The 13,005-nt window shown below is 57.0% G+C and overlaps 5 protein-coding genes across 5 annotated transcripts, besides 1 other annotated feature; 3 read left to right on the top strand and 2 right to left on the bottom strand.

Annotated features, from left to right (window-relative positions):
• Positions 1 to 526: 526 nt before the first annotated feature.
• On the top strand, positions 527 to 1,750 carry CYME_CMK016C (probable adenosine kinase; the record flags this gene model as incomplete). The annotated part of the gene is made up of 1 exon (XM_005536395.1): positions 527 to 1,750. The coding sequence occupies one exon, from the start codon at positions 527 to 529 to the stop codon at positions 1,748 to 1,750; it is 1,224 nt and encodes a 407-aa protein (XP_005536452.1).
• Positions 1,751 to 2,213: 463 nt separating this feature from the next.
• CYME_CMK015C (similar to protein disulfide isomerase) lies at positions 2,214 to 5,048 on the bottom strand (the record flags this gene model as incomplete). The annotated part of the gene is made up of 1 exon (XM_005536394.1): positions 2,214 to 5,048. The coding sequence occupies one exon, from the start codon at positions 5,046 to 5,048 to the stop codon at positions 2,214 to 2,216; it is 2,835 nt and encodes a 944-aa protein (XP_005536451.1).
• A 350-nt stretch (positions 5,049 to 5,398) lies between these two features.
• Positions 5,399 to 7,157: a sequence feature (possible transcribed region).
• CYME_CMK013C (hypothetical protein) lies at positions 6,948 to 7,910 on the top strand (the record flags this gene model as incomplete). Its single annotated transcript, XM_005536393.1, has 1 exon — positions 6,948 to 7,910. One exon carries the CDS (start codon positions 6,948 to 6,950, stop codon positions 7,908 to 7,910), a length of 963 nt encoding a protein of 320 aa, XP_005536450.1.
• A 1,137-nt stretch (positions 7,911 to 9,047) lies between these two features.
• Positions 9,048 to 9,386, top strand: CYME_CMK012C (hypothetical protein, conserved; the record flags this gene model as incomplete). Its single annotated transcript, XM_005536392.1, has 1 exon — positions 9,048 to 9,386. The coding sequence occupies one exon, from the start codon at positions 9,048 to 9,050 to the stop codon at positions 9,384 to 9,386; it is 339 nt and encodes a 112-aa protein (XP_005536449.1).
• A 1,464-nt stretch (positions 9,387 to 10,850) lies between these two features.
• CYME_CMK011C (3-dehydroquinate synthase) lies at positions 10,851 to 12,191 on the bottom strand (the record flags this gene model as incomplete). The annotated part of the gene is made up of 1 exon (XM_005536391.1): positions 10,851 to 12,191. The coding sequence occupies one exon, from the start codon at positions 12,189 to 12,191 to the stop codon at positions 10,851 to 10,853; it is 1,341 nt and encodes a 446-aa protein (XP_005536448.1).
• Positions 12,192 to 13,005: the final 814 nt, after the last annotated feature.

Raw genomic sequence — 13,005 nt, 5'->3', positions numbered from 1 at the left:
GGTGCCGTACATGGCACGTCTGCGCCTGCATGTTCGCCGCGTCGACGCCAGGCGAACAAGTAGCGCCTGTGCGAACAGCGGACAGGGCGATGAGGAGCGCATCACGGAACGCGTGCGTCCGAGACAACGAGCGGGAGCTGCTCGCTCCGCAATACCCACAATAAAGATATCACTGGTGGTCGCGCACTGGTCCATGATAAGCGTCAAGCGCACGTCAGTTGCAGATCAACAAGTTGCGAACGCTCGCTGCCAAATCGCCCACGAATGCACACAGCTTTGTGATGCCGTCGTTACGAGCAGCTACGAGCGCGCTTGCTCCCTCTAGATCATCATGACGGTCTAGAGCGGTTGTTGTCGTCGATCGCAGCGCTATCTAGGGAATGGACACGAGCCTGGGTGATGCGCTGGACACTGCTTCATCTATTATGCATTGATCAATCGATGCATGGTTCGTGCTGGGCAAGCTGTCGCTTTGCGACAAGGAGGAATCGATGCATTCATGAAGTGAATCTGCGTTGACACGAAGATGCTTGCGCTTGCCATGTGGCGGTGGTTTGGCGGCTGCGGCGGCCTCGACTACAGCGCTGCGGCGTTTATTCGACCTTGGCAACTCGTCCGACGTCGACTCGCTTCTCTAATGGGCATTCGTGACACCGTGCGCATTCTCGGGATGGGGAATCCCCTTCTTGACGTTTCCGCTTCGGTTCCTGACACCCTGCTCACCAAGTACGGACTGGAGCCGAATAACGCGATCCTGGCTGAACAACGACACCGGCCGCTCGTTCGCGAACTACGAGACGCCTATGCAGCCGACTATGTCGCAGGTGGTGCAACCCAGAACGCCATTCGGGTTGCGCAGTGGATGCTCCAGCGGCCTGGAAGCACGGCCTACTTCGGCGCGGTGGGCAACGACGATTTTGCGGAACGGATGCGACAAGCCGCTCGTCGAGACGGCGTGCACGTGCAGTACCGGGTGGACGAGCACGAGCCCACCGGCACGTGTGCAGTGCTGGTCACCAGTAACGGTCAGTGTCGATCATTGGTCGCTGATCTTGGCGCAGCCAACACCTACAAAATAGAGCACCTGCGGCACCCGGACCAATGGCAGCTCGTGGAAGCAGCAAAGCTATTCTATATCGCGGGATTCTTTCTCACGGTTTCGGTGGAGTCTGCGCTAGCCATCGGTGAACACGTTGCTCAAAACGCCGACAAAACGTTCTGCATGAACCTATCGGCACCGTTTCTACTACAGGTGCCAGAGTACTGGAATCACTTTTGTGCAGTGCAACCGTTTGTCGATGTGTATTTTGGGAACGAAACCGAGGCGTGTGCGCTCGCGAAACGCATGGGTCTCATCGACGATGCTGCCTGCGAGGCCCTGACTCGAGCGCAACTGTTTGAGGTTGCCACTGCACTGGCGACGAAAACTCCAAAACGGACGAGTCGACCTCGCACCGTCGTTTTTACCTGCGGTGCCGATCCCATTGTCCTTGTCATTGGTGATGGTGAACGGCTATGGAGCACCAGCGAATACGGCGTGATTCCCTGCCCCGACAACGACGTTGTCGATACCAATGGGGCGGGTGATGCGTTTGTGGGTGGCTTCCTGGCCATGATGGCACTCGGTCGACCGATTGTGGAGTGCGTTGCAGCAGGCAACTATGCGGCAAACGTTGTCATCCGCCAGCCGGGGTGTACGTTTCCGCCCAAACCCCATTTTCGGTATCGCGGTGTTCAAGTGCTGGTCTAGAAAAGAACGCGCAGTGTCGTCCAGGCCAGTCGCCCTTCAGCGGTCTGATGCGTGGCGTGACTTGATTGGAAACCTCTCCACGACAGGTTGATACGGATCGTCTACGAATGCCGTGAATCACGCAAAACGCACCCCACGAATGAATACATGAACGAATGAATGTGTATCGGAGTATGTGTTGTGCAGTGCAAGCTGCCGCCTAGGTCGTGTTCGAAAATGTGCAGTCTCGGTTCAGGATCCTTTATAAACGCTCGATGACTCCGAGTCGAGGACAATCCAGATGCTGACAAGCGCCTGCCGCTGCCACCGCAACAAGCAGCGCAACTCTGTTCGCCACGGCAGCAGACACCTGAACTGGACGCGGTGCGTACCAGTCGACAAACGGTGCTGCGAGGACAGCTCAGGAACGCCTGGGCACTTGCTTCCTCGATCGCTACAACCTGACGTTACGCTTCGAATGTGCTTACTCGGTCTTCTTCGTTGATGTGTGCAACGCTCGTTTGCGAGCACGAGTCGGAAGCACGCGAATCAGACCGTACACCAAGAACACGGTTGATAGCGATAGCATCGCGAGGTACCAGGGCGTCGTCACCTGGAACGGCATCCGGTGCGACAGGTACCCGAGCAGGTCGCTGGCGCTGGTGAGCAGCCGCCTGAAAATACGTCTCCCCAGCGGTACCGGTTTGGGTGTACCAGCGTGTTCCTCTACAAAGTGGCGTAGCGCGACCAGGTCCACGTCGTAACGCAGCTCATCGAGTGATTCATCCATAGCCCGTTTCTCTGGACCGCCCTTGCGCCAGAAGCGGAACGTCGGGTAGTGTTCGATCTTGATGCGTTGCTCGACCTCCGACGCATGCTTGTCGGCATCGAGACGGGCGATCACCACATCCTCGCGACGCGAAGCAAAGTATTCCGCGAGTTTCTCGTAGGAGGCCTTGAGGCGCTGACAGGCGCCACACCATGGAGCGTACAGCATGAGCAGCACCGCTTTGTCGGGTTGCTCCAGCAGAGCGTCCAGGGTTTCGGGTGTCAGCTCCTGGACGAATTTGCGTCCGCCTTTCGACTCGTCGTCAACAGTCTGTAGACGCTTGCCGCTTGCGTCTTCTTGGGCCTTGGATTCAAGATAGGAGAGCAGTTCGGCTGCGGAGCGACCTCCCTGGTAGTCTTCCACCAGATTGTCGCTGGCGTGGAAGAGCTTGATCGTCGGGAAACCCTGGATGGCGTATTCGTCGCGAATGCGGTCGTACTTGTCCGCATCGATCATTGCCATGACGACTCGGTCGGGATCCAGACCCCTGCGCCCAATAATCGCAGCCGCTTTTTCGTACTCGGGCTTGAGACGCTTGCAGTGGCCACACCAGCTGGCCACAAACGCCACCATCACAGTCTTGCCCTTATCGAGAGCGACTTTTGCAAAAGTCTTGTCGGTGAGCTCAACAACGCTGCTCGGTGGCGGCGGCAGCATCGCTCGCTCAAGGTAACGGGTGACTGTTGCGAGGTCGGTTGCATTCTCGGTGTACTCGAGCGGCTCTGCGGGTGCAGCGTTCGGCCCTGACGACATCTTATCATGTTTCGAATAAAATGCGGGCTTTTGGGGGGCCTGCTCTTGTGCGGCCGGGCCCAGCACAACGACGAGGTCGGGGAGCTTTTGCTCAGCAACTTTGAAGACCACCTCGTTCGGAATGATGCTGCCTTTTGGAACGACCCAGACGTGCTTGTCGCGAATGCCTGCAACTGCCTGAGCGACGACCGCCTCGCGAGCTCTGTACGGCTGTCCACGCGAGGCCGCCGCGAGTGCCTCGGCGCGGGCCTCGCTGAGCGTGCGAACTCGCTCGGCGAAGCGCTCGCGAGTCTCGTCATCGCCGCGGAACTTGTCATCGAGAATGTCGATCGTCACTGAGTCTGCTACTAGCGACTTCACTCGACGAGTGAGCTTTTCGACTTCTTGGCGCAGCTCCTCGGAGTGTTCTTCGAAAATGCGCATCAGGTTCCGCATTCGAGCGAACTCGCGCAAATGCGATGCCTGCATGGACTTTTTCAGGGGCGCCTCTTCCAGTGTGTGTTCGTATCTGCCGATCATTTGAACGATCTCTTTGAGGCCTTCCGATGTTGGATCCACAAACTTTTCGAACGTCTTCAGATAAAAGTTTCCTTGCACCGCTGAAAGCGTTCCATCTCCAGAGAGTTCGTAAACCTTATCCTCCAACTTTTGGTCGGTCTGTTTGATGAGGTCACTTACGCCACTGAAGTTTGCGCGGCGCGCCTCATCATAACTGGGGTACTTTGCTCGAAACGCAGCGTCGTTGAAGCACGCTGCTATGATGCTGTCTAGCTGCGGAATGCGGCCAGCTTGCGGGTGCAGTGCGCCCCCGACTGTGATCTCTGTACCGGCCTTCGCGTTAACGAGATCGATGAGCGCAGCAGCGGTCATCTTCGAGGCTGCTCCAGCGTCGCTCACGAGTGTGTCGATCTTGGTTCTCTTGTCGGGACCCTGTGGCAGGAACAGCACAGCAGGTGCTGATTTCAAAGGAGGCAATTTCTCCTTTTCCTGGATTTGATTGTAGGTCGCGGCATCGACTTCGGCAAACACGATTTCGTTCGGCGAATGACCAGCTACCACAAAAGACGTCCCCGCTTCCGCAAACGCTTTCATGAACGAGGACATCTGGGGAGCGCCTTGTTTCGTAACCGCCAGCACAACGTCGCGACTGCGATCGAATGCCACTGCCGTCAGCGACTTCTCATCCAGCTTGATGATCGGCGACTGTTTCGTCACTCGGGCATAGCGCGCTCGATACTCCGTGAGCAACGTGGGCGACTGCGGTATAGCGACGGATTCGACTTCGCTGGCGGTGCTGCCGCCGGCCTCCTGTGCCATTCGCTTCATCTCCATGGCCAGGAGACCCCAGTTGCGAGCGTACTTCCAGTCACGTGGCTTCTCCGCTCCCTTGTCATAGAGGAATATCGTGGGATAGCCTGTCACACCCAGAGACTCGCGAAGTTTCACATGCTTGTCGCCGTTGATGCTGGCGATGACCACGTTCGACAAGTCTGCGAAGATATTACCGAGGATATTCCAATCGTCTTCCATATCCTGGCAGTGGTGGCACCAGGGCGCATAAACTTTGACAGCGGCAATCGTGTCGTTGCCGCGATTCTCGATGTAGTTGCGAAAGCCGGTCGGAGACAGATCCGGTAGAAACAGTGCTCTTGTCGTCTGACCGCTGAGCACAACGCCGATCACCAGCCATAGACACAAACCGATAGCTGGCTGGCGCCAGTGTCCCCCGCGTGACATTTTCTTCTCTGATCTGTTCTAGAAAACAGAACGTTGCACAAACGACTTACCAGACCTATCCTATAGAAGCACTGATACAGAGAATAAGGTCAATAGACGCTGGTACTTGGATGTTACGGAGAGTTTTGCTTGTGTTCTGTTGCCAGTACTACGGTCGCGCACCGAGTAGGACGCACAACGCAAACAACATAAACTTGAAGTCAGCGCGCCCTGAGACGGCGGGATGCCATGTTTGGATGCGCGCGTTTATTTTGATTTGTCACGCGCTGGCGATGAAACGGCTGGCGAAGTGGCGTTGATGCGCTTTTGGGGCGCCACTTCACACCGATCGCGGGAGAAACTCACTAAAGGTATTCCCTTAATGTTTAGTAAATTCCTTCTTGCAAAGCAAGGGACGGAAGGCTGCTCGGCGTGACGATTGCCTGGCGCGTTCTACATCGGGCCGGACCTCTCTCAAAGAAAATTCCCTTATAGTTCAGTAAATTCCTTGTGATCGAGGAATGGACGGACGGCGGCCCCGGTGTCGATTGCCCGTAGCGTTCTAGTCCAGATTGTTCCTAGATAGACACGTTCTCTCGTGCTGTCCGCCGGGGATCGTGCTCGTGCGTCGCTGCAGCGACGTCTTGAGCATCGTCGACGAATTCGAATCGCGCTTAGCGAGGGACGGTGTCTCGAGCTCGCAAACGCAGCTCAGCAGTTCGAACTGGACTTTTTGTTGTGGTGCTGTCGCTCGTTCGTGGCGCTGGCTCCGTATCCTTGAACAGAACGGGTTCCGTCGTCTTCTGAAACCGAGTCTGCGTTTGTGAGGCCAGAAGCCGTCGCCCATATCGTTCGTTCGATAGCTTCTGCGCTTGAGGATTTCGACCACGACTCGCTGCCTCGCTCCCGGGATGGTCTCTTCAGGTAACGATTATGTGGACCTGGGGGTGTGCTCACCCCCGAAGCCTTTTCCGTCGAATCGCCTTCGCAATACGCCCGCAAGGCCTGGAAGCGCTCGAGTCCAAACAGTACGAGCTTCGACGCCCTCAGCAGAAGTGACGCAGCAGACTGCAAGGCCCTCGTTGATACCGTCTCGTAAGGCCTCGCGCGAGCTTCCCATTCAGTCCAACTTCGGTACCATCAACCGAGCTGGTCATGAGACGAAACATGTCCTTATCGTGAAAGTAGACGGCAGCTATGACGATGCGTGCACGTCGGAGCTGCGTGCACCTTACGCGCCTACTGGAGTCGATATGACGGATCTGACTTGGGGTGGCATGCAGCGCAGACGCCTCACCGTGGCAGAATAGCCCTTGCCTTGATCGCTTAACTTTGTGTTTCTAGAAGCTTAGGTTACGAAGCGTAGCCGAACACGCGGCTCCTGATGCATCAGTCGCTGAAATCCCCGCCCGGTTGTACATGCCCTCTCTAGATCACGCACCTGCTCTAGATGGATGCTGCACTCGCTCCATGAGATTTTTATCCCGCCCGATGGGCCCCTGGGAATGGCTCCATGAGCATCCACCTCTCCTGACTCGATGGAGACGCTGAATGAAGAACGCACATCCATTTGGAAATCTTCCGTTTTAGGCTGGACCCCCGATAGCACATCATTCAGCACAGCGCCAAAAGCAGCGTTCCGTAAACACCCGTTCCTGGGCACGCTACCTGCGTTCCGTTCACAGGCGAATTCCCGCTGCCGCAGCGACGCGCGCAGGGCATGCACCCGCCGAGGCGCAGGCACTGCGCACACACCCAGATCGCATCGCCGATGCGTCGTGCGTGCAACTTTTGTCCAGGGTGCTGTCCGCTGCCACGTCACGCATCGAGGCTAGCGAGACGGGAACGCAGCATCGGCATCCGGGGGTTCTCTGCGCGCGACGTAGCACCTTGTCTATCTAGTCAGCTGCCTAGGCAGGTATGGTAGCAGACACTGAGACGCGTCCTCCGTTTGACAGTGTAGGGCCCCGACCGCTGCCCAGCAGCCGAATACGTACAGAGGCACTGCCTAGATGGGCGTCTCCGTTCGACAAGTCAGCCTGTCAGAGTGACGTTGCGCGAGTTCACCGGCAGCTCAACGCAGAAGGCTGGGCACTGGGCTCGCTCCTGGGTACCAGGGAGATCCCGAAAGAGTCGGGTGTGCACCTGCCCAGCGATCGTAAGCGTTGGCTCAACGTCGTCACGCCGGGAACGAGCGCGCGCTCGGACGCTCACTCGGGAGACGCCGCCACCGACCCCAAGGTGCCAGTCGTTTTAGAGAGCGAGCATGCAGCGAACGTTGCCGTCCAAGGGGATGTCGACACTGTGACGAAACATCTCGCTGTGCTCGGGTCAGAACTGGTGGAAGATGTGCCGGACGGTACGGTTGTTCACGTAGACCAGCCAGCACCTTTGGACGAAGCGGGTGCATCGAAAGTGCCAGCCGAAGCATCTCCAATTCGTGACCAGATAACGACAGAACCGCGCTTGAGCGTTGTGGACGCAACCGCACCTGAACAAACCGAGTCGCCGCGCGCCGACGCATCCGCCAGCTCGCCAGACACCGAGTCCAGTGGACAGCATCCCTCACGAGAGGAGCCTTGCTTGGGATCCGCGTCATCCGCTCGGGCTACACAAATCCCTGAATCGGTGTTGGTTGATGAGGCGAAGCGTTCACAGGGAGGTACCTGTGAGCCGATGTTCCAGAATCATTCGAGATTCGTTGATCAGCCGCCAGCAGATGCATGGGAACGGTGTCAGGCACGTGATGCCCTCTGTCGCAGCGTTGCTGATGATCTGAAGCGCGAGCTCTCCTGCCCCTACTCACCAATCGGGGTGGATATGCAAGATCTAACCTGGGGATTTTTCACACGGATGAATAGGTTTCAACCTGCGCGCAGCTGACTTGTCAACATGCTCACATCATTGACTTTGCGTGTGTATTATGTAAACACTGAGGAGCAGTGGATTTGATTTTCTTCGGTTGCGAGCAGGCGATGCGCGCATGAGCGTGTATCGCGGGCGGTACGTCCATGTCCGACAGTTTCATTCAGGTACCGAGAGCGAGACACGCACGCAGTCTCGTGTGGCTTCAAGAGCAAACACACGTGCCGTAGCATGGCGACCAGGTGCCTGTGACGCTCTTATCCGCCTGTGTGGTTGAGGTACGACCCGTGTCGCTCCAGCAGCACGCACGTTCGACACGTGTGCATCGAGTGCTTTTCAGAACACCCCAGAAGGTACGGCAGGATACCGCGGCTGCTTCCTATGATCCATTAGCGCAGCCGTCCGAAACGTGTCCATCCAGCGCATTCCCGGGCAATCCAACACACACGTCAACATACCGCCGCTGCTTGGTGTCATCGATCACACCCACAAGAGCGCCGCTATCGGCCGGCGTACAGCGTTTACCCAAACCACGAAGCACGCTCACAAACGCAGGACACTCCGAGCCTACGACACCACGCCAGCTGATATCGCAGCCCCGGCTCGCAGTGCGAAAGAAGAAGGCCAGGCACGTATTCAGGCAGGTAGGAAGGCAGGTAGGAAGGTAAATATGTAGGTATTCAGGCAGGTAAGCGGGCAGGTAGGAAGGCAGGTAGGAAGGTAAACATGTAGGTATTCAGGCAGGCAGGCAGGCAGGCAGGCAGGCAGGCAGGCACACACTGGATTCGGAGGCGCATGCGCTTCCGTGCGGCTTGTCACACACGCGAGATCGATGTCAACGGAATTTCCCCGGTGCGCCTGCGCTGACCAGCGCGGCGCTACGGATGTGTGCTCAGTGCGCGCTTCTCGAAACGTGACTCATCCGTCGTGCTGCTTTCCAGCTGCTTTGTTTCTCGTCTGGTGTTACACTGAGCACCGCTGCTGTTGGAAACGGTTTCCACTTGGTTGCCGCTTGTCGTGAACGGGGTGCTCTCGCAGGCTGCAGAAAAGCTCGCCCTGTACAGAGCGTTCGAGCTGCGCGCGAGGTACAGGGGGTCTTTTCACACAGAGCGCGCCCGAAGCGCCGCTGTTGACACCGTGCACCTCTGACGGGCTATGGGTAGAGTTTACCAAAAGTATCTGAGTGGGTCGACTATCTACTCCTGTGCGACGTGTAACGCGCACCTCGCTCTCCACGAAGATATCATGTCAAAGCAGTTCCAGGGACGTCACGGTCGCGCGTACCTGTTCGCGAACGTTGTCAATGTGACAGCGGGTCCGAAAGAAAATCGAATGCTGATTACTGGACTACACGCTGTTGCGGATTTGCACTGCACCGTATGTAACACCGTGCTGGGGTGGAAGTATTTGGAGGCTTTTGAGCAGTCCCAAAAGTATAAGGAAAATAAGTTTGTTCTGGAGAAAAACATGATGACAAAGCTCGAGAGCGGGTGAACGCGTGAGTGATGCAGCGTGTGTGTACGACACCGTGCGCGATTCAGTTACACTGGATCAGACGCGACCGCACCGAGAGCTTCTAGTGTGTCGCTGTGGCACGGAGGCATATGATCACGCGACCGGGCCGGTGTCAGCGCTCGAGGCCGTGCACCTCGAAATGCCGCTAGGTTGCGTTCCTGAGGCACGTCTCCGTGGCAGTCGCAGCGTTAGGCAGCTGGGAAACGAGTCGGGTGCAGCGTGCCGGCCGCTCGTGATGTGTCTTGTGGTTGGTCTGGCTGTGCTGGCGCTGCCGCCAGCACAGGCAGCGTCTGCGTTCCTGTGGATACTTGTGCAGCGCAGCAGCCGCAGCGCGCGCGTTCAGTCAGTCGATACGTCGTTTGTTGTCTAGCGACAGGTCCCGTTAAAGCCGGCGTTTTTGTTTTAGGTTAGCACTACAGAGAGCGCAATGCATTGCGTGCCACGACCGCCTCGATTCCGTTTGACCCCCGAAGAGGAAAGTTTCGCTGATGCAATTCGAGTCACACCGTCATGGCATGGACGGTACGGTACGGCATGTGGACGCTGTACGACCCCCGAGACATCGATACGTTGCGCGAAGTGCCCTGCACGTGGAATCATGACGCCTACCCAGTACGATGCATCTCTGACAGCGGAAAGCGATAAAGCGCGCTCTCGCAGCGAGAGCTTTTGATGCGGTGTCATTTATACATGCTGTTCTGGTACGCAAAAGCTTGCCTATCAGCTGCTGTTATCAGCGTCTCATCGGGTAGCGCAGCGAGAGCGAACGCGCGGCGGGACCGGACATTGCGGTTCGCACTTGTTGCGGACGATGCGGACAAGTTAAGCTGCGCGGCAGACGTTGGAGGCTGCGTCAGCACTTGGTACAGATAGGCTCTAATTCGGTAAAGGGTAGAACGATTGCGGCGAGGCGCAGTACAAAGGCCGCGAAGACATTGATGAGATTTCATGGTAGAGCACTCGCTCCACGAACGACTTCCCGGGGCAGAGGGCGCGTCATTGACTCGCGTGCTCGAGCAGCGACTTGTGTATTCTTGGACAGCAGTGGACCTGCGCAGCTGAGGGCGAGCTCGCAAGTACAGACCTGAATCGAAACGTCTATCTCTCCAGAACAGCGGCAGCAACATCTCGTCGTACAATCCCGTGCTTATTTTCCTACCGGGCCTTCGGCTCTCAACGAATGACGACAAAGTTCAAATCGAGCGTCGAGCGATGGGCGCACGGTTCTCCAGTTAGCCGTGCCCAGCTCAACTCGAAAGGTATCAAGAGAGGTCCAAGCCCCAGGCCTCAGCAGCGCCGTTCGGACGCGTACATGCTTAGGTCGCGCGCTCGCTCACACGGGGTCAGGAGCGTTTCAGTGTTTCGCCAGAGGCCAGACGAGAAATCGTCCGTGGAGATGTGCTCATGGCTTGCACGTCAGCGCCCCGTAAAGGTGCTTTATGGTCATTTTGGTCGCAGATGGGCTAGACGCCTTTCATAGTTTTCTGGCTGCTCCTGGTACAGGCGTCGAAAGTACTCAATGGTATCCACGAGCACCTGACGCTCGTAGTTAGCGGTCACGATCGCTTTTCCAAGCCGTTCGAGTAGCACGAGACGCAGGACACCACGCTCTACCTTCTTATCCATGGCCATGTATGTGAGAAAAGTTTCAACGTTCATACTCGGTGGCGGACGCACCGGCAGCGCTGCCTCGGTCAGAATAGCCTCTATTCGGCGAACGACCTGTTCGTCGATAAAGCCCAGGCGCCGGCTCATTTCAGCTGCCATCACCATGCCGGCTGCCACAGCCTCCCCGTGCAACCAGGTTCCATATCCAGTTGCAGCCTCAATTGCGTGTCCGAACGTGTGCCCGAGGTTCAAAATCGCCCGATACCCGCTACTTTCGCGTTCATCTGCAGCGACAACGGCCGCCTTGCATTGGCAACTGCGCTCCATGGCGTACTGGATAGCCCCCGGGCTCAGCGAAACCATTTTCGACACATTGCGCTCGCACCAGTTGAAGAACTCCTCATCACATATCAGGCCGTACTTGATGATCTCCGCTATACCCGCTGAAATCTGTCGAGGGTCGAGTGTCTTCAGGGTGCTCGCGTCAACGATCACAGCGTGCGGCTGGTAGAAAGAGCCAATCATATTCTTTCCCAGCGGGTGATTGATTCCCGTTTTACCGCCAACGGCCGAGTCGACGACCGCGAGCAACGTGGTCGGCACCTGAATAAACGGTATACCGCGCAAGAAAACGGAAGCCGCAAACCCAGTGAGGTCCCCGATGACGCCACCACCGAGGGCAAACAGCGTCGACTTGCGATCGAGTCTTTTCTGCATACACACGTCGATAATTGCACGCAAACTATCCATTGTTTTGTATTCTTCTCCGTCAGGGAGGATGCACTCTTCAACTCTATCCACCTGGGGGCAGCGAGAAAGCCCCTCCCGCAGCCGGTGAAGGTACAGGGGCGCCACCGTCTCGTTCGTGACGATCAGGACAGAGTTCCCGCTTATGTGCGGCGCGAAGAGCTCAGAGTCGTGAAGACTTGGCTTGTTTCGGAAAATGATAGGGTACTTTCGCGAGGGCGCATCCACCCAGAGCACACGCTCATCTGTGGTCGTGACAGGGACCTCCGCCTTCACGGTGCTTCTCCGGCGTTCGGCGCCAGGCGTCGCCTCCCGTTTACGACGGTACCAACAGTGCGCCACGACCGCATCCGAACCCTGGGGGCGACAAATGGCAGCTGCCTCTCTACCTTTACACGTAAGCTTTGAAGTGCCCGCGACCAAATACATAACCGGAACGGCAAGCTCGTTCGATAGCACCCCGCACGAGCTAGAGGCAAGCGCTTCGAAGCAGCGGCTGGCCTGGGGCGATCGTGCGCCGAGGCGCCGTCGCGCACTGACCGGCGCTACGCACGATGGTGCGCTCTCTCCGCAGTCGCTGATCAAAGAAAAGGATTCGGATCAGACGTCGATGCTGTGGAGCATTCCATCGAGATGCACTGATCAAGACGGAACTTCTTTCACACAAATGATTTCGGATGTGATGAGAAGAGCGTTGCGTGATAGATGGATGTTTTTGTGAGCATGTTGTCGTCATCAAGCGATGATCCGCCGCATGGTGTTTCTGGACACGCAAAGGTCCAGGAGTTCGTATGTAGCAACGCGTTGGCATGGCGAAGCGTACGAAAAACATTTCAAGGCTTGTACGAAGCGCTCCAGCTGGTAGGTCAGGGAGCATTATAATTGCTCGAGGTCCGGCAGCTGGCTCGGGAGCCCCAGTTGTTATGTGCAGGCGTCTTGCGAACCTGATCCGCTCGAACTAGATCAAGTTATGTCAGGTGGTGCGTGTTTTGAGCACCCAAAAAACTGCCCATAATCGCAAATGAAACGACGTTTGCACGACGCAGAACATGCAGAAAGCGCATCGAGAGCATACCCGCATTCCAACTGATGACGCGCTTGCGCCAGCTCGTACGGCGCATGGCGGTCCCTAGAATTGCAGGGGTGCGTCGGGCAATACATCAAGCGAATGAGCAGGATGTATCGAACGCACCATGGCTTTTCAAGGCCCAAAATTCCTGGATAGCAATTTTCGAGTCCAGAG

The sequence above is a fragment of the Cyanidioschyzon merolae genome, chromosome 11 (genome assembly GCF_000091205.1).
Source record: "Cyanidioschyzon merolae strain 10D DNA, chromosome 11, complete genome".
Taxonomy (NCBI): Eukaryota; Rhodophyta; class Bangiophyceae; order Cyanidiales; family Cyanidiaceae; genus Cyanidioschyzon; species Cyanidioschyzon merolae.
Note: the sequence above shows the minus strand (reverse complement) of the source record. Positions and strands in the feature narration are given on the sequence as shown.